We start from the raw sequence: 20,381 nt of genomic DNA, 5'->3' as shown, positions 1-20,381 counted from the left end.
ATATTCCTCATTATCTGTGGTCAAGTATGTTGCCTTTCACCTAATGTCTTCCAGTTCCATTTCCTCCCAATCAGGATAGTTATTTTTAAAGAATAGTTTAATTTTGGGTATGGTATTTTTTATAAATATCCTCTTTATATGGGAAGTTGTCCTCTCTTCAAGGACATCCATATTAAGATATGTCTCAGGAGACTCAGTGATATGGTCTAAAAATGATGTAGGTGTTTCTGTGAGTTTTTGCTTTATGCCTTCAAATTTTGACCAAGCATTTGGTCTTTTTGTATACTGACTCATAACCTCCAAAATCGCTTGCCTATATTCTTTCATTCCATCATAGTGATCCTTATCATTCATGTCCATATCATATCTTTCTGTCCAGGATACCAATAGAGGGTCTGATCTTATCTCCTCTATGAATTTATTACATTCTCTTTTTGTTAATAGTTCCTTCATTAACAGGGCAAAATCATTATAATCAGGGTCAAAGAAATCAATAGGCCTCCTTATTTCTTTGATTACATGATTGGGTTCATCCACAAAAGCTGAGGTTTGTTTCTTAATGGATTCCAAGTTTTCTGGGGTGAATCTTTTGTGTATCTTAACCTGGAATATTTCATTCTTTGAGACTACAGGGAGATCTGTCAATGGAAATAGAGTAACCATCCCTCCAGCCTCTTCTTGTTATAACCTGTTTAGATTTTCCTTTGCACCAATGTTTACATTTTCCCCACAGCCATATTCTGTGTTTATAAACTTATCTTTTATATATAGTTCCATCTGATCCAGCTGTTTTTTTCATACATGTCACCATTAGTTTGAGCTCTGAATCCTTTATTAACCAAATTATAATCACTTTAAACCATTTGCCAATGAGAAAGAATGCCAGTCTACACTTATACAGGACACAAAGACAGATACAAAATATGGGGACATGAGACAGGACAGTTAGCATTGTGATAGCCATTAAAGGTTTCATCCATCTAGAATCCAATCCTACATAACAAACATTAGGGAAGAAAACAAACAATGTATGGGATATGAAGAATGAACTCCCAAAATACAATCAAAACATCCATTACCATGTCTCCAGACATGTTTACATTTAAAGATAACACTTTGATAAAGTGTTTGATAAAGATAACTTGTGAATACAAGTGAATTGGAGTTTTTATAATCCACTGTGAATAACTTTTTTATAAACAATAAAAGGAAAAACTTGAAAAAATCCAATATGGCTAACAATATGGCCACCTAGACCATGTGGCAAAAGGTATTTAATAATTAAATACCTCTACCAGCTTAGCTAAAGTCTCAGAATTCTGCTGTCCCCCACCCTTGGAATGTCCCACTCTCAGAATGGAAATAGAATCTTCCAACCTTAACTTAACTGACCTTCCCTATAGAAACTGTTTTTTTATATATATAAATAAAACTTAACTTCCTAAGATTTCTTAAACCTACCTAGCTCTGCCAACTGTTAAAAGCATGTATATTTAGGAAGTGGTGAAGGAAAGTAATACAGAGGAAGAAACATATAAAAATATTGAATTTATTTAACAGAGAAGGGATGAAGGAAAGGGAAATGGGAAAGGTTGAAATCTGAATTCTTTTAACCATCAAATATACCCCCTCATTATTATCTATTACACAGTAGATATTCAAAGGCCAGTATCTTGATAGATGGGCTTCGGGATGTCTCAGACACACATGTCTCTTTCCTCTCTCAGGTCCAGAGTGGCAGTTAATCCTAAGAATTCTGATTGCACTAGGCTCAGAAAGATTCTGGTCTCAAGCCCCTGTCAATCATTCCTTGCAACCTTTATTTCCCATTGCTACACTACTTCAAAGAGAGAAGAGCTCCTATATATTTCAGAATATATGCGGATATAGATATAGATGAATAGGTACCTATAGACAGATTTCTATCTATATCTGTAGGCTGATATCTGTGAGTGTGTGTGTGTAGCCTTGCAACCAAGAATAACTTATTCAGCAATACTTAAGTGTAAATATGAAGGGGTGAGGAGCAGGGAGAATGAAATATTTTAAATGAAATTGAGGATTTTCAAACATTCTTGACAAAAAGACCAGAGCAGTATAGAAACTTCAAAGTGCAAACACAAGAATTATAGAAACACAAAAAGATAAATATGAACAAATAATCACAAAGGACTAAACAAGGATTAATTGCTTATATTCTATTAAGGGTAGATGATACATATATCCCCTCTGAACACTATCATCATCTGGGGTTTATTAAAGGAATCTCATTAGACCTGAAAACTCTTTAATCACTTGGTGATCTTAAATGAAGGATGAAAATTGAAGGGAAGAGGAATACACTAGAAGGGTGAGGGGAAAGGAGATAAAGGACTGTTAGAGAATATTATTTTACATAATCATGGTCTAAAAGTATAAGTCTAGAAGTGGGTGATGTGTTGGGGTAGGGAAGGAGATCTGCTGAGAATTCAGATTCACTCTCATCTAAACTGTTAAAAGGAAGAAAGAATACTCATACATACATAAACACAGAAAGAGTTGGGTACAAAAGTACAGAAGTACTCAACAAAGAAACAGGAGAGAAAAGGGGAAAGAAAGAATGGGCAAATAAGAGGGAAAGTAGACAAAGAGAGAAAATAGTCTTAAGCAAAACCAACTCTTAACTATGGCTGTACAAAAAGTTATAACTCTTTTTGAGGTGCCAAAGAATGGGAGTCTAAGATGGTGTCCAACCATGTTGGGGAATAGCTGAACAATGTTATATGAAAATGATAAAATACTATTATGCTGTCAGAAATTATGAAGGAGATTATTTGAGAAAAACCTGGGAAGATATACATAAAATGAGTCAGAGATAAATGAACATAACTAGAACCATGTATGTGATGACAACAATATGGTAAAGACAAATAACTTTGAAAGGCATAGGAAATCTGATCAGCATAATGACCAAGCACAATTCCAGAGGACTAATGATAAGTATTTATGTTAAGTTTTAAACAGCCAGAAAGAAAGCTCAACACCAATGGACCGCTCAGGGTCTCACAAGACCTAGCACCTAGTAATGGTGAACCTTTTAAAGACTGAGTGCCCAAAGGGCACCCTCACACCACATGTGAGCTACCCCATTACCCCCAGAGAGAGGAGGGAGGAAGTGCTCCCATTGGACTTCTGGGCAGAGGGGCGGATGATGTGAAAAATGTCCTCAGGCATGGAGGAGAGGGGGAAGGGAGCAGCCTGCTCTGATACCCATGCCATAGGTTTGCCAATACAGAAGAAGCTTATACTACTAATAAGAGGAAATGATGGAATGCAGTAATATAAAAAGTAAAAGATATAGACTTACAACCAAGAATAATTTACAATAATCCTATAAAGCTAAGTATAATCCCATGGCATAGTAGAAGAGGCAAATAGATTTTTAATGGAGTAGAAGACTTTGAAGCATTCCTAATGAAAAAGAAACAGAGCTAAAGAGGAATTAGTGAAGAAGAATTAAGAAGCCTCTTGAGAGTGAAAAAGGCTTAAAACAACATAAAAAATCAAAATTAATATCATGGCAACTGGCTCCATTACTGCCTGGCAAACAGAGGGAGAAATAAATGGAAGCTGTGTCAGATTTTATGTTCTTGGATCTTTATCATTGCAGATTGTGACTGCAGTTATGAAATTAAGAGATTCTTGCTCCTTGTTTGGAAAGTTATGGCAAATCAGGCTAGTATATTAAAAAATAGAGACATCACCTTGCTGATAGAGGACCATATAGTCAAAGGTACAAATGCTGCAAAACTGAGGCTTTCAAATTACAGTGCTATCAAAGACAAAATTTTGCCAGTCCCTTGACCTGGAAGGAAATCAAATCAGTCAATACTTAAAGAAATTAATTCAGACCATTCATTGGAAAATCAAATACTGCAATCACATAATGAGAAGGTAGAATATCATTGGAAGAGACCTTTGATGTTGGGAAATATTGAAGGTAAAAGGAGAGGATTAGATGGATAGTGTCATGGAAACAAAATTGAGTTTGTTCAGACTTCAAGAGATAGTGGAGGGCCTGGCATGATATATTCCATAGAATCACAAAGAGTAAGACATGACTGAACAACAACATCAAAGTAGGAATTTTGAAGTGCAAATACAGGAGTCAAAAGAAACCTAGAAAGATAAATGTAATTAAAACTAGATCTAAACAATTGGAAAAACATTCATTGCTCCTGGTTAAGACAGGTTAATATAATGAAAATTACAATCCTACCCAAATTAATCCACTTATTCAGTGCCATACCTACCAAATTAGAAAAAAAATTTATAGAATTAGAAAAAATTATAACAAGTTCATCTGGAAGAACAAAAGATCAAGAATATCAAGGGAAATAATGGAAAAAAATGTAAAGGATGGGGGCCTAGCAGTACCAGATCTTAAATTGTACTATAAAGCAGTGGTCATCAAAACAATATGGTATTGGCTGAGACAGAAGGGTGGATCAATGGAATATACTAGGGGTAAATGACCTCAATAAGCTAGTGTTCGATAAACCCAAAGACCCCAGCTTTTAGGACCACAACTCACTATTTGACAAAAACTGCTGGGAAAATTTGAAAACACTATGGGGAAAATTAGGTTTAGAAAGATAAATGTATCCAAGCAATTAAAGAGGGCTCTATCTTAATGAAGTACTAACATTCTTTTAAAAATTGGGGAGGGAGAATAACAAAAATTAAGTGTCCCTTAAGAACCTTAATGTCATCAATGAGTACTGAGGCAGTTAAATAAGAAAAAGAGGAAACATAAGGGGATTGATTTTGTTCTGAAGTTTTTGAATGGAAAATGAAAAGGGAAGGTAGGAAAAATATGCTAATGCAAAAAGGAGAAAGAAGAGGATGTGTTATGATTAAAATTCTCTGGATACTGTATGTTAATCTATAATTATTTATTAGATAGTAGAAGTTGGAGTTACAGAGAGAGATAGTCTCATGATCACCTGGCCACCCGTAGCTAATTTGAGTTTGCTGGGCTTGTCTCCATTCACTAGCCAAAACCCACACCAGGAAAAGTCTCCAGACCAAAAGAGTCAAGAACTGAAAACCCCCAAAAAAGGTCTTCTATCTTTCTTGATCCCCTTTTTAAAAAAAAAGCTATTAATGTTGCTCCTTCTGGGTGACCCTGTTTAAATAGGCTTGACCTCAATGTGGATTCCAGATGCCAGGAGTCACGAGGGACAAGAGGCAAACATCTTCCAAGATGCCAAGAAACTTCCAGGCCTCTGATGTCCTCCCATAGTATATATGTGTGCCCAAAGGGTGGGACTGACACTGACCAACCCTGGTTTTCACAACTTTCATTTTTTAAAAAAGGGAAGAGGGGTAAAATTTATGTTAAATTCATACAGATGGAACTTACTATTTCTCATAATTGGATTCATGAGAAAAAGTGTATACAAACATGGTGAGGGTGAGGCCAGCAGACATCAGATGAACTTCTAATCTGAAACAGATAAGATGACTTGAATATACACAGACAAAAAGCCATACACAGAAAACACACACAAAGAAAGAATTTGTTCTAGAAATATATCAAACTAAACAGAGAAGGCAAGGATAGGGAGACAGCTAGTCAAGAGGAAGGATGATACCAGTGGCAGAATAACTGCACAAAAATTAAATTCCTGATCTGAACGTGTGATTAAAAGAGGGGGAAAAGATATAAAATTTAAGGAGGGTAACATTAATTGGGGAATGACTCAAGTCAAGCCATTAAGTTAACAAACAATTAAGCTTCTACTAGGTGTCAGAAAACTTTCTAAGCATAAGGGATATAAAGAACTGCAACCCCCCCCCAAAAAAAAAGCAGGGCTGATTGTCACAATCTAGTGAACAATTTGTGGTATATGAATGTTAAGAAATACTACACCATAGAGACAAAACAAAAGAGATTTCAGAGACTCTTCAAAGGTATTCATTCCTTGATGTGGAGTGTGGTAAGAAGCACCAGAAGAATAATTTATACAAAGACAACATCTTGAAGAAAAACAACTTTGAAAGATGAAAGAAATCTGATAAAAACAGTGACCAACCATATCTCCCAGGGAATCTGTGTTGAAGCATGTTACCCACTTCCTGACAGAAAGGTGATAGAATAAGGGTATCGAAATAAACATACATTTTGAACATACCCACAATGTGGATTTGTTTTGTTTGACTATATTCATTTTCTCCAAAGGTTTTTTCCCTATTTTTAATTAGGAGGAAAGTTTAGAAGAGGTAATAATGATGCTAAAAAAAATAAGCAAAAAAAGTAAGTAGGTCATTAAAACATTTTAAAATTTATTGAAGAAATCAGAAGGAAATTCAGATAGAAACAGACAAGTAGGTCAATTTTGAAATTAAGTTGAAGGACAGCTATGTGACTCAAGGGATAGAGCCAGGCCTGGAGTCAGGAGAACCTGGGTTCAAGTCTGACCTCAGATACTTCCTAATTGTCACCCTGGGCAAGTTTCTTAATTCCAATTGCCTAGTCCTTACTGCTTTTCTGCCTTAGAATTAATACTTAGTATCAATTCTGAGAGCTAGAAGGTAAGGGTTAAAAAAAAGAAAAGAAATTAATTTGTCAAATTTTCTATGTGCTTTTTTAAAGTATTATATCTATAGAAGAGAGATTCATGATTTAATGTACAATCCTTTTTTATTCTACTTTTATTCTACTTTGCATATGGAAATTTTTATGGTTTGCTAGGATTTCTTTAATGTTTGTTAAATTAAAACTATACATATAGTTTTAAAGCTGCTTTTTAAAAGCCAAACAAAGGAATTTATATTTTATGCTAGATGCAATAAGAAGCAATATTTAACAACTGATTAGACAATAGGTATGTTCAGCAGAAAGAATGATTTAGGGAGAATGACATTCTATTCTGTTTTGGACATTTCAAATTTGAATTATCTCCAAGATATCTACTTTGAAATGTCCAAAATACAATTGTGATATGACTAAATCTCAAGAGATTGGAATTGAATAGTTCTCGTGAGTCAAAAGAAGTAAAGCCATGATAACTTAGGAGATCACTAAAAAGAGTATAGTGAGGGAAGACCAGCACCAGGACAGAGCCTTGTCATCTACCCACAGTGAGCAGACATAACAGGCATGATGATCTAGCAAAGGAGGTTAAGAAGTAGCCATTCTGAGGTTGCAGGAGAACCAGGAAAAAAGTGTGATGCCATTCCCATAGCACAGTATAGACTCCAAGATGGAAGGTAAGGGTTTAAAAAAATAAATATTTCTAGCAGCTCTTTGTAGTGGCAAAGAATTGGAAGCAATAGTGTGGGGAAACAAGTACCATAATACACTGTTAATGGAACTGTGAACTGCTGCAGCCATTCTGAAAAGCTTATTAATTTATTAAGACATTAAAATGTGTATATCCTTTGACTCAGTGACACTGTTATTAGGTATATATACTAAAGAGGTCAATAAAAGAGAAGTACCCATATGTACAGAAATATAGTAGCTCTTTTTGAAGTAGAAAAGAACTGGAAATTGGGGGATACTCATCAATTAGGGAATGGCTTAAACAAATTATGGTACATGAATGTAGTAGCATACTGTTGTGCTATAAGAAATGAAATGGGACAGTTTCAAAGAAATCTGAGAAGACTTTTTCTGAATTGGTGCAGAATGAAATGAGCAGAACTAGAATACAATTTCTATAATAACAATATTGTAAAAACAAAGAACTTTGAAGACTTAAGGATTTTCCAATCAATGCACTGAACAATTATGATTCCAGAGAAAACTCATAATGAATCATGCTTCTACTTCCTGACAGAGAGGTGATAAACTCAGAGTGCAAATTGAAGCATGTATATGTATGCATGTGTCTTTGTCTTTTTCATTTTGAGGGTAAATAGGAAGAAGAAAAGGCCGACTTTGATTAATTTTTTAATCAATTTTTAAAAGAAAGAGTAGTGTGATAAACACTCAGAGAAGAAGGATTATTCATGAAGAGACTTTTTTAATTAAAAAAGAAAGCATTCTAATATCAAGAAGAATCTAAAACCAGATAATATGAAGTCCAGCAATTATTTTCACAACAAATCTCTTTTTGGGTAATAGAAAACATTCTAAAAATTCTTGGGTTGTGTTGGCTCTTACAATATGCCTCATACTATTTCAGGAACCTCAGCTGTCTCTCATGGTTGATTTTGTACACAACTCTGCTCATTCCCAGACAATCCATCTTGTTCTACTACTTCTACCAGAAGGAAAGGGTTTGAATTTGACTGTGGGCAAATATCTCATTGCAAAAGGGCAACTGAGGGGAGGAAAACTAGAGTGCACATTTCTCTCTATCCTCCATGTTCCCATTTTTTCCCTATTTCTTTTATTTGGCTGTTCTTTTTCTTAACTTCTTCACACAAACATATCTACTATCACACACACACACACACACGCACGCACGCACGCACGCACGCACACACGCGCACACACACACAGGGAGTCCTTCAGTTCCCTCTCCTAATAAACATGCTCTTTACCCCCAAAGCCTTTTGGACTGGTATCCAAAGAGTATCCTTGCCTATCTAGCCTCAGGATCATTCTAAAACCTTATGGAGAACATGGGTCCCTTATATTTATAATGCCTTTTCCTCATAGATTCCTCTTACCCCAAAATCCAGCTAAGCAAAAGAAGACAAGACTTTGAGGAATAGGATCAAGGAGCTCTAGAGACAAATAAATAAATGGTTGTAATCAAATGGCTGTAATAAAAAAAATGGGTGTTTCATATTGATATGACTTAAAGTAACTGAAGGCCAAGAGTTATATAAGGAAGGGTAACTGCCAAAACCAAAATAGTTTATTTTTATATTTATTTTTATTTTTAAATATTTTCTCTCAGGTGCAGGATATCATATGACCATAGTTAAGAAACAATATTGTCTTGTAGAAGAAATTGAAAGACTGATTTATGAACATATACCATCGGCCTCTATGGAAAGCAATATGGGAGCTGAGTTATCATTTACCATGCCTAAAGACAACATAAGCAGGTATGATGGATCCCTTAAGGACAGTGCTGATCATTTTTAGTTTATTAATGTTCAGAGTTGATTTCATGATGTAGTACATGCTCTGGAACTTCTCTCCCTCCCTCCACTAGTCCCACTTGAATCAACAAGTTGAATCTTTAGAGTTCAGGTGGCTAATTCTTATCTCCTAAAAGTCTAGGGATAGCCCTGAGGGGCTGGAGAGGCATCTTTTTATTGCTAGATCTCAAGCCCCCTTACCATGCTTCCTCCCATTGTTATAAGTTGATATCAATCAATCAGCCAAGCTTATGTAGTTTTTAGAAAGATATTTACCACAGTGATATAACTGGTATAAAACAACCTCCAAAAATCTATGATACCCTGTCTCACAAGTACATAAGGAAGCCAGGGAAATGTGGGATTAAACTATTAAATTTAGAGTACCTATAACAAAGAGAAAACTCATAGATCCTAGAAGTCCTCTTGCTAGAATTCTTAGGATGATCCCCTTGAATATTGTATACAGCTTTTTTTTTGCTGGGCTCCTTGTAAGTTCTTGAATTTGTAATTGTATCCAGTCTTAAACTCCAGTGAAGACACTGAAGTCAAACATTGTTTTATCAAGGATGCTGATAGAACACTGATGAAAAATCCAGGATCCTCTGATATTCACAAGGTTCTCCTCCAGCCAAGCCAGTGGTGAGATTAGGGAGAGGAGATCAAAGACCTGGGCTAAAGGGCTCTTCTTTCATTCCTCCCCCAAAGAATGAATTTTCAAGGGTTTGACTAGAGGTTCTGTCATTGTTACTAGATACTTAGAACTCTAGGTTTCAGACTGGCCTGCTCTTTTATAAACAACCCATAAGATGTGACCAAGTTTCTTCAGCCAGTTCAAATGCACTTCCTGTGTAAAGTCACTCCAATTTATCCAGTGGCTTTTTTTTTTAACCCTTACTTTCTATCTTGGAACCATTGGTTCCAAGGCAGAAAACTGGCAATGGGGGTTAAGTGACCTGCCCAGGGTCACATAGCTAGGAAATGTCTGAGACCAGTATTGAACCTAGGACCTCCTGCCTCTAGGTCTGGTACTCAATCCACTGAGCCATCCAGCTTCCCCCTATGCAGTGGTTTAAAAAATAAAATCTAAATTAAGGACTTATTTTGCATCAAGTCCAAAACCTATGATTTATTTGATTCAAGCAAGATATGTTCTGTTATGGTATCAGAAAATAGATTCTTACTTCTGGGTAAGCATGGCAGCAGTCTAGACGTGGGACACTTCCTCTCCTCAGCATCCACCAATATATAGACTACCTCAAAAGACCAAAAAAAAAACAAAACAACAAATTCATAAGAATGAAGGGACTCTACAGTATGGCGCAGCATTGAAGGTGCATGGTATTTGGACATTTCCACACTATAAGGGGGTGGAAAACCTCCAACCCAAATGTGAGCTGATCTACCCTCCCCCACCCCACCTACAGAGCCAGAGTCAGAGCCAGCTCGTGCCAGCATCAGAGAGTGAGCAAGGGGCACCTCTGCAGTAAGCAAGGAGCACCTCTAGGTCCTTGGGAGCTGACTAAGACTACTAAATACCTACCCCTGAGAGCAGCTACACCTGAAACCCCAATGGTCTGAGGAGCGCAGACCACGGGCACTCTCGGGAAGGTGGCGCAGAGAAGGGCAGAAAATAGCAGAGGCTGCAAAGATTCGAGAGCTTCACTCAGGCAAAATTCTTGCTCCTTAAATCCATGCACAGAGAGCCTGCCCATCTCACTCAGATTTCTGACTAAAAAGGGAAGTAAAAACATCCACAGTGATGGCAAATTGTACACACGAGCCACAAATACTCTCCATGGAAAAAAAAAGGCATTGACCCTCGAAAATTTTTATGGGGGAAAAAAAACAAGGCTACAGAGGAAATACAGGAGGAAATTCAAATAAAACCAAAACCTTCCAAAAATGGAAATTGTCCACAAGCTCTAGAAGAATTTAAATTGAAACTTATCAAAAAGATGAAAGCCTTCTGGCAAGAAAAGTGGGAAATAGTTCAAAGAGAAAATGAAAAGGTTATAGCAGAAAACCAAAAGATTAAAGCAGAAAATCAAAAGATTATGACAGGAAACCAGGCCTTAAGGGCCAGAATTGGACATCTGGAAACCAATGATCTTGCAAAACAGCAAGAATTAATAAAGCAAAGTCAAAAGACTGACAAAATAGAAGAAAACATAAATCACCAAGATGACAGATCAGGAAAACAGATCACAATGAGAAAGGTCTACCTGAAAAGCTAGAAATGAACAGAAATCTTGGCATCATACTATAAGAAATCATCCAAGAAAACTGTCCTGATGTTCTTGAACAAGGGAAAAAATAGACATTGAAAGAGTTCATAGAACACCCTCTACACTAAATCCTCAAAAGACAACTCCCAGGAATGTAATTGCCAAATTCCAGACCTTTCAAACTAAGGAGAAAATTCTACAAGAAGCCAAAAAGAGACAATTCATATACCAAGGAGCACCAATCAGGATCACACAAGACCTGGCAGCTTCCACACTAAAGGACCACAAGGCCTTCACTATGATACTCAGAAAGGCAAGAAAACTGGGTCTTCAACCAAGAATCACCTATCCATCAAAATATAACTATATACTTCCAGGAGAAAGTATGGGCATTCAACAAAATAGAAGATTTCCAAGTATTTGTAAAGAAAAGACCAGAACTAAGTGGAAAGTTTGATAACCAAACACAAAGATCAAGAGAAACATGAAAAGGTAAATAAGAAAGGAGGGGGGTGTTCTTTTATTCAAACTCTCTTCTTAAAGGGCTACAATTATATCAAATTATAGATATATTGTAACAGTTAAAATTTAGGGTCGAGACTATGGGGAGACTGAGGCTGGTAGAAATTAGTTTCTCTCTGCAAGGAGTATTATATTTTGTAGAGGTTTATTAAGGATTAAAGAGAATACAGGATAAGGAAAATGTGCCTAGGCCAGAGGCCTAGACAAGACCTCACCTACATTATGGAAAGAGCCACATCTGCTCCAAAATGGAAGTCCAAAAAGAGAGCGCCCAAAAGCCTTTGCCATCAGCTTAAATCCTTCCTCGATCTCGGCCCACCTCAGAATTGCATGAGATTACAAAGCATTCTGGGGAAGTGGAGCAAGGGCTTGTGGGGATTGAAGTCCAGAGTTCAAATCTCAATTTTACAATATGGAGAGAGAGAGAGAGAGAGAGAGAGAGAGAGAGAGAGAGAGAGAGAGAGAGGAAATGTTATTTGTAACTCTCAAAAATTGTATTCATTATTATAGTCATTAGAACAATTACTCACAGAAAGAGATTGGGGCATTATGGGCTATAAGATGATATGCAAAAAAAGAGAAAAAAGGGTGGGGGGGAATCAAAGATGGCACCAAGAGATACTTGAAGAAATAAGATGAATAGGATAATCTTTATCACACAAATATACACATGGGAAGGGGAGGGGAAGAATACTCTTATGAGAAGGAGAGGAAGAGAGTGCTAATAGGTAATACTTAAATCTTACTCTCAGTGAAATCAATCCTGAGAGTGAAGAGCATCTAGATCCATTGGGCCCTTGAATTCTATCTTATACTACAGGTTAAATAAGAAGGGAAAACTAAGGAGGGTAGAGGGGAGGGAGTACAAAAAGGGAGGGAAAGAGAGGGTGGAGGGAGCTTAACAGACCCTAAGAAAAAACAAGAAGGGAACAAAAAGGGAGGGGCCAGAAAGGGAAGCATATTAAGGGAGGGGATTAGGGGGATTGATTAAAAGTAAACCACTGGTTTAAAAGGATATAGCAAAAAAAAAGAAAGGACAGAACTAGGAGAGGATATCAAAATGCTAGGGAATTCACAAGTGACAATCATAACTTTTGAACATGAATGGGATAAACTCACCCATAAAACATAGACAAATAGGAGAGTGGATTAGAATCCAAAATCCTACCATATATTGTCTACAAGAAACACACCTGAGACGGGTAGATACTCACAAGGTCAGAACTAAAGGTTGAAGCAAGACCTATTGGGCCTCAACTTATAGAAAGAAGGCAAGAGTTGCAATCATGATATCTGACAAAGCCAAAGTAAAAATAGATCTAAAGGGGATAGGGAAGGTAAATACATCCTGATAAAAGGGAGTATAGAAAATCAGGAAATATCAATAATCAACATGTATGCACCAAATGGTATAGCATCCAAATTTCTAAAGGAGAAACTAGTGGAATTTAAGAAGTAAATAGATAGTAAAACTATACTAGTGGGAGACCTGAACCTACCACTATCAAATTTAGATAAATCAAATCAAAAAATAAATGAGAAAGAGGTAAGATATGTGAATGAAATCTTGGAAAAATTAGAGTTAATAGATATATGGAGAAAAATAAATAGGGACAAAAAGGAATATATCTTCTTTTCAGTAGCACATGGTACATTCACAAATATTGACCATGTACTAGGTCATAAAAACATAGCAAACAAATGCAGAAAAGCAGAAATAATGAATGCAACCTTTTCAGATCATAACACAATAAAAATAATGATTAGTAAGGGTACATGGAGAGCCAAATCAAAAATTAATTGGAAATTAAATAATATGATTCTCCAAAATCAGTTAGAGAACAAATCATAGAAACAATTTCATTGAAGAAAATAACAATGATGAGACATCCTTTCAAAATCTATGGGATGCAGCCAAAGCAGTACTCAGGGGAAATTTTATATCCTTGAGTTCATATATTAACAAATTAGGGAGGGCAGAGGTCAATGAATTGGACATGCAAATTAAAAATTCGAAAGCGAACAAATCAAAAAACCCCAGAAGAAAACTACATTAGAGGTTCTAAAAATTAAAGGAGAAATTAATAAAATCAAAAGTGAAAGAACTATTGAACTAATAAATAAGACTAGAAATGGGTATTAAAAAAAAACAAACAAAATAGACAAAGTACTGGTCAATCTAATAAAAAAAGGAAAGAAGAAAACCAAATTAACAGTAGCATAGATGAAAAGAAAGACCTCACCTCCAATGAAGAAGAAATTAAGGCAATCATTAAAAACTATTTTGCCCAATTATATGGCAATAAATATGCCAATCTAGGTGATATGGATGAATATTTACAAAAATATAAATTGCCTAGATTAACAGAAAAAGAAATAGAATTCTTAAATAATCCCATATCAGAAAAAGAAATTGAACAAGCCATCAAAGAACTCCAGGAAGAAAAAATCCCCAGGGCCTAATGGATTCACAAGTGAATTCTATCAGACATTCAAATAACAGCTAATCCCAATACTATACAAATTAATTGACATAATAAACAAAGAGGGAGTTCTACTACATTCCTTTTATAACACAAACATGGTACTTATTCCGAAGTCAGACAGGTCAAAAACAGAGAAATAAAACTATAGACCAATGTCCTTAATGAAGATTGATGTAAGAATCTTAAATAGCAAAAAGAATCCAGCAAGTCATCATGAGGGTTATTCACTATGATCAGGTGAGATTTATACCAGGAAAGGAAGGATGGTTCAATATTAAGAAAACCATACACATAATTGACCATATCAACAAGCAAACCAACAATAATCATATGATTATCTCAATAGACACAGAAAAAGCCTTTGACAAAATACAATACTCATTCCTATTAAAAACACTAGAAAGTATAGAAATACAAGGGTCTTTCCTAAAAACAATAAACAGTATCTATCTAAAACCATCAGCCAATGTCATCTGTAATGGGGATAAACTATATGCATTCCCAATAAGATCAGGAGTGAAACAAGGATGCCCATTATCATCTTTATTATTTAACATTATACTAGAAACATTAGCAGTAGAAATTAAAGAAAAAGAAATTGAAGGTATTAAAATTGGCAATGAAGAGACCAAGCTATCACTCTTTGCAGATGATATGATGGTCTACTTAAAGAATCCTAGAGAATCAACTGACAAAGCTAGTGGAAATAACAACTTTAGCAATATTTCAGTATACAAAATAAACCCACATAAATCATCAGCATTTCTATGTATCTCCAACACAGCTCAGCAGCAAGAATTAGAAAGAGAAATTCCATTTAAAATCACCCTAGACAATATAAAATACTTAGGAATCTATCTGCTGAGACAAACACGGGAACTATATGAACACAACTACAAAACACTTTCCACACAACTAAAAGTAGATCTGAGCAATTGGAAAAACATTAGCTGCTCATGGGTAGGACAAGCTAACATAATAAAAATGACCATCCTACCCAAACTTATTTATTTATTTAGTGCCATACCCATCGAACTTCCAAAAAAATTTTTTTATTGAATTAGAAAAAAACCATAACAAAATTCATTTGGAAGAACAAAAGACCAAGGATATCCAGGGAAATAATGAAAAAAAATGCAAAGGAAGGTGGCCTTACAGTTCCATATTTCAAACTATAAAGCAGTGGCCATCAAAGCAATTTGGTACTGGATAAGAGACAGAAAGGAGGATCAGTGGAATAGACATGGGGTAAGTGACCTCAGTAAGACAGACTATGACAAGCCCAAAGATCCCAACTTTTGGGACAAGTCCACTATTTGATAAAAACTGCTGGGAAAATTGGAAGACAGTATGGGAGAGATTAGGCTTGGATCAACACCTCACACCCTACACCAAGATAAACTCAGAATGGGTGAATGACTTGAACATAAAGAAGGAAACTATATGTAAATTATGTGAACACAGAATAGTACACATATCAGACCTTTGGGAAGGGAAAGATTTTAAAACCAAGCAAGACTTAGAAAAAGTCACAAAATGTAAAATAAATAATTTTGATTACATCAAATTTAAAAGGTTTTGTACAAACAAAACCAATGTAACCAAAATTAAAAGGAAAGTAATAAATTGGGAAACAATCTTCATTACAAAAACCTCTGACAAAGGTCTAATTACTCAAGTTTACAAAGAGCTAAATCAAGTCATTCTCCAATTGATAATGTACAAAAAAATCAAATTTGGAACTATGCCCAAAGGGCACTAAAAGACTGTATACCCTTTGATCCAACCATAGCACTTCTGGATTTGTACCCCAAAGAGAAAATAAGGAAAGAGACATGTACAAGAATATTCATAACTGCACTCTTTGTGGTGGCAAAAAATTGGAAAATGAGGGGATGCCTCATTTTCATTCAATTGGGGAATGGCTGAACAAATTGTGGTATATGTTGGTGATGGAATACTGTTGTGCTAAAAGGAATAATAAAGTGGAGGAATTCCATGTAAACTGAAACAACCTCTAGGAAGTGATGCAGAGCAAAAGGAACAGAACCAGGAGAACATTATACACAGAGACTGATATACTGTGGTACAATCGAATGTAATGGACTTCTCCATTAGTGGCAATGCAGTGTTCTGGTACTACCCAGAGGGATCTATGAGAAAGGACACTATCCACATTCAGAGAAAAAACAATGGGAGTAGAAACACAGAAGAAAAACAACTGTTTGATTACATGGGTCGAGTGGATATGATTGGGGATGTAGACTCTAAATGAACATCCTAATGCGAACACCAATAACATGGAAATGGGTTCTGATCAAGGACACATGTAATACCCAATAGAATTGCACATTGGCTATGGGAGAGGGTGGGGGAGAGGAAGGAGGAATAGAATATGATTTTTGTAACCAAGGAATAATGTTTTAAATTGACCAAATAAAAATAAAAATATGAAAAGAAAAACCTTTAAAAAATTCTATTAAGTGCTTAGCATAGTGTTTGGCACTTAGTAGCCTCTATATAAATATTTTTTCCTTCCCCCTGACATTTCAATACTTTTTAGGTAATTTTTTTCTCATGAATTATTTATTTTGGTAAAACAATGAGTTTTTTCTCATGTACAATATTTGATATCCCATTTCTAAGCCTTTGCATAAGCCATCCCTGAAATATGGAATTTGCTCACTCTTTAGTTCCTTGTAGCAGAATCCCTAGCTTTCTTCAAAGAAGAGCCCTGGTACCACTTTATACAGGAGGCTGAGAATATTTTCTACTTGAAATTATAAGCATGTCATATATACTTTGCATTTACTTACTGTGTCCACATATGTTGTACCCCCTAGCATAATGTAAGGTATTTGAAGGCAGAGAATTTCATTTTTGTCTTTGTGTATTTAACACTTAGCACAGTGTTTCACATATATAACAGGCAGTTAAATCAGTATTATATTGTATTACATTAATGGTAAAAGCTGATTTTTATACATAAAAAAAAGTTTCTTAATACTTTAAATAAGGTAAAATAATTTGATTGAGACAATCAATCTACTCCTACCCATAGCTTTCCTCAGATCTGGCCAATAGTTCTTCTGACAGGCTAGAGCTTGGAACCTCTAGGTTCCTGCTATTGCCATTGTGTCTTTGTTACTATCCCTCAAGATATGCAATATGAATGGTTATAGTGAGTGAATGCTTCTGGTATGAGTATTGGTTCATATGTGTGATCAGGTCGATTAAAACAAATCAAGAGGTTTGAATTAACTCCTTGGTATTACTCTACTTCATTTATTTCTTTGAGTCACATCCACTAAGTTTTAGTGAGTCTAGGCATCTTTTCCTTACAGTTTTACCAAATGCAATATTTTCACCTGGTTCCCAGGTTCCATTCCACTCTGGGACATGACATATTGATTAAATATTAAAATATGAAGCTTAACATTTATAGTGAGATCTTTGCTATTAGAAAATCACTTTTGGGGGCAGCTGGGTGGCTCAGTGGATTGAGAGCCAGGCCCAGAGATGGGAGGTCCTGGGTTCAAATCTGGCCTTAGACACTTCCTAGCTGTGTGACCCTGGGCAAGTCACTTGACCCCCATTGCCTAGCCTTTGCCACTCTTCTGCCTTGGAACCAATACACAGTATTTATTCTAAGACAAAAGGTAAGGGTTTAAAAAAAAAAAAGAAAATCACTTTCACAGTTGAATGGAAAATGAATTAGAGTGGGAAAAGACTTTAGAGAAGACCAACCAGAAAGATTTTGGTATGAAGTCTAGCTGTCATCTATTCAAGACATGTTAATTTATCTAATGCATGAGAGTTTTCCCCAGATAAACTGTTTCACTCACACCTTTAGAAAAACTTTAGCTCTGCTAGCTTTTATCAGCTTGTAAGGTCATTGTTAAGTTAAAATATTAGAATAATCTTTTGAATATAGATTTTTTTCCTTTCAGAAAATTATTGTACTTTTCCTGAAACTGATATCAATCAGAACTTCCCAAAGTGGGTTAAGGCTGTGTTCTTTTCTTTGTCACCTTCTAGTCTCTCATATTTCTTAGACTGGCCATACAAGTTTCTTGACAAGTGATTACTTCCCATTCTAAGGGGGGAAAAAAGAGAAAAACTAAACAATGCCCTCTGTTACGGGGTTTTAAATACTTGTTTCTGGAACTCAACTGGTTTTTCTCCTTCTTCCAGATTTGAAGCTTTATTTGAAGAACTGGAAGACAGACAAGAGGAACTGGGCATCTCTAGCTTTGGAGCCTCTGTTACCACTATGGAAGAAGTTTTCCTTAGGTGAGTAAAGGAGTAATCTTTTGTTTGTGTTGACAGAGAGGGAATGGTGGAGGGCATAGACTAAAAAACACTAAAATTCCCTGTGAGAGATTCTAAAGCCAATAATGAAAAATTATTTTTGTCTTTGCTTAAATTTTCTGGAATCACTGTGTAGTATTCTTTTGGCTTTTCTTTCTTCAGTCTATATCACATGATACAAAATTTCCCCCAAGTCTTTTTTCTCTCAATTCTTCATATTCATTGTTTCTTATAATACAGTAATATTCCACTTCACCAATATACCAAAATTTGTCAGTATTCCCCAATTTAGGATCATGTAGCTTATTTCTAGGGTTTGGGCATTACATATCATACATTACATACATATATACATAATCATCATACATACATTACATACATATGAATATTTTTGTGCATATGTTCCTTTCTTGCTATCATTGACGACCTTATATTATTAAGCCAGTAGTGAAGTTTCTAGATGAAAAGATATGATCAGGAGAGAGTCCGGGAATGGTACAGATGTAGTAGAAAAAACCTTTTATTAGATCTTTTTCATGACCCACTGAATTCTGGTTCAACAGTAGAATCTGAAAGACTAAAAGCTTCATTATAAACCTAGAGGCACCCCCCACCCCAAAGATGATGTTAGATCATCCATCAGAGTAGTGGTGGTGGTGGTGATAGTAGTGGTGAGTAGGTAGGTGGAACCAATTAATTACCCCAGGGAAATTACCACCAAAGTTCAAAGTTCAAAAGAATAAATCTAGCAGCTCAAGAGTAAGCCCTCCAAGTACAGCATTTCAGTAATGACCCTCCTAGAATGGAGAGCTTGGACATCATTGTCATCTATCTCTAAGAAGCCTTCAACAACTTGGAATTGCATGAGTTGGCCCAGCATCACAGCATATAACTGAGTATCCAATGGACTCATGAAAACAATCTTTTGCCAACTTAGCAGTTTTTCTTAACAATTCTTGTCAATTTTCAAATAATGTTTGTTGTTAGTTTTATTAATCACAATTAAGACATGAATTTCCTTCTATATAATACTTATCTTATTTTCTATTTTTTAATACATTAACTTCATAGTTATTATTTTGTAAGATCTAACAATGCTACATCCCCTGCTTTCCTACTTTTAAAAATTATTTGACTACTTTTGACTTTTTGTTTCTCCATTTGAATTATTATTTAGTTTAATTCTCTAAAATATCTTTTTGATAATTTGTTTAATATAATACTAGATAGTAGGTAATGTTTTTACTACTATAAAGGAAGAGAGAATGTGATTTTTCTTCCCCCACTATTCCCCTCCAACTCCAATTCCCCTCCAATTGGTCACAAATAATGAACTTTTAATATGATTGTTGTCCTTAATTCTCAAAGAGTTGTAAAATGATGTACACTACTAACAAGGCACTAAAGCAACAATTTATGGGCATACCAAGTCCCTTGAATGAAGGGAAATATGTAATTGGATGAGTAGATTAATAACTAAGCCAGGGAAATTCAAGGAACTGAAAGTTTAAAAGGGCATTGGGAAAGAACTACTTGCAGTTGGGTAGGAAAGAATTTCTTTCTTTCCCCCAAACTTCATTGGCCATGACATCTGGGCAACTTCCCCAGAGAGTAATTCAAGTAACAGAGCAACTTACCTGGAAAATAAATCAAGGAGAGATCATCTAAGAATTATTGGACTACCTGAAATCCATGACAATCTTTATAAGTAGTTGATGTAGGGTGGGGAGTACATCCTGAGAAACAAGTA

At 35.6% G+C, this 20,381-nt stretch overlaps 1 protein-coding gene across 9 annotated transcripts in view; it reads left to right on the top strand.

The window, feature by feature from the left end:
- Window positions 1–20,381, top strand: part of LOC100013411 (phospholipid-transporting ATPase ABCA3-like) — a 436,423-nt gene that overhangs the window by 285,270 nt on the left and 130,772 nt on the right. For all 9 annotated transcript variants that reach the window (XM_056805572.1, XM_056805570.1, XM_056805568.1 and 6 more), the window contains 2 exons: window positions 8,898–9,048; window positions 18,515–18,613. In XM_056805572.1, coding sequence (XP_056661550.1) covers window positions 8,898–9,048; window positions 18,515–18,613 — 250 coding nt within the window. The remainder of the gene's footprint in view (window positions 1–8,897; window positions 9,049–18,514; window positions 18,614–20,381) is intronic.

Source organism: Monodelphis domestica, chromosome 7 (genome assembly GCF_027887165.1).
Source record: "Monodelphis domestica isolate mMonDom1 chromosome 7, mMonDom1.pri, whole genome shotgun sequence".
In the NCBI taxonomy this organism is placed as follows: Eukaryota; Metazoa; Chordata; class Mammalia; order Didelphimorphia; family Didelphidae; genus Monodelphis; species Monodelphis domestica.
Note: the sequence above shows the minus strand (reverse complement) of the source record. Positions and strands in the feature narration are given on the sequence as shown.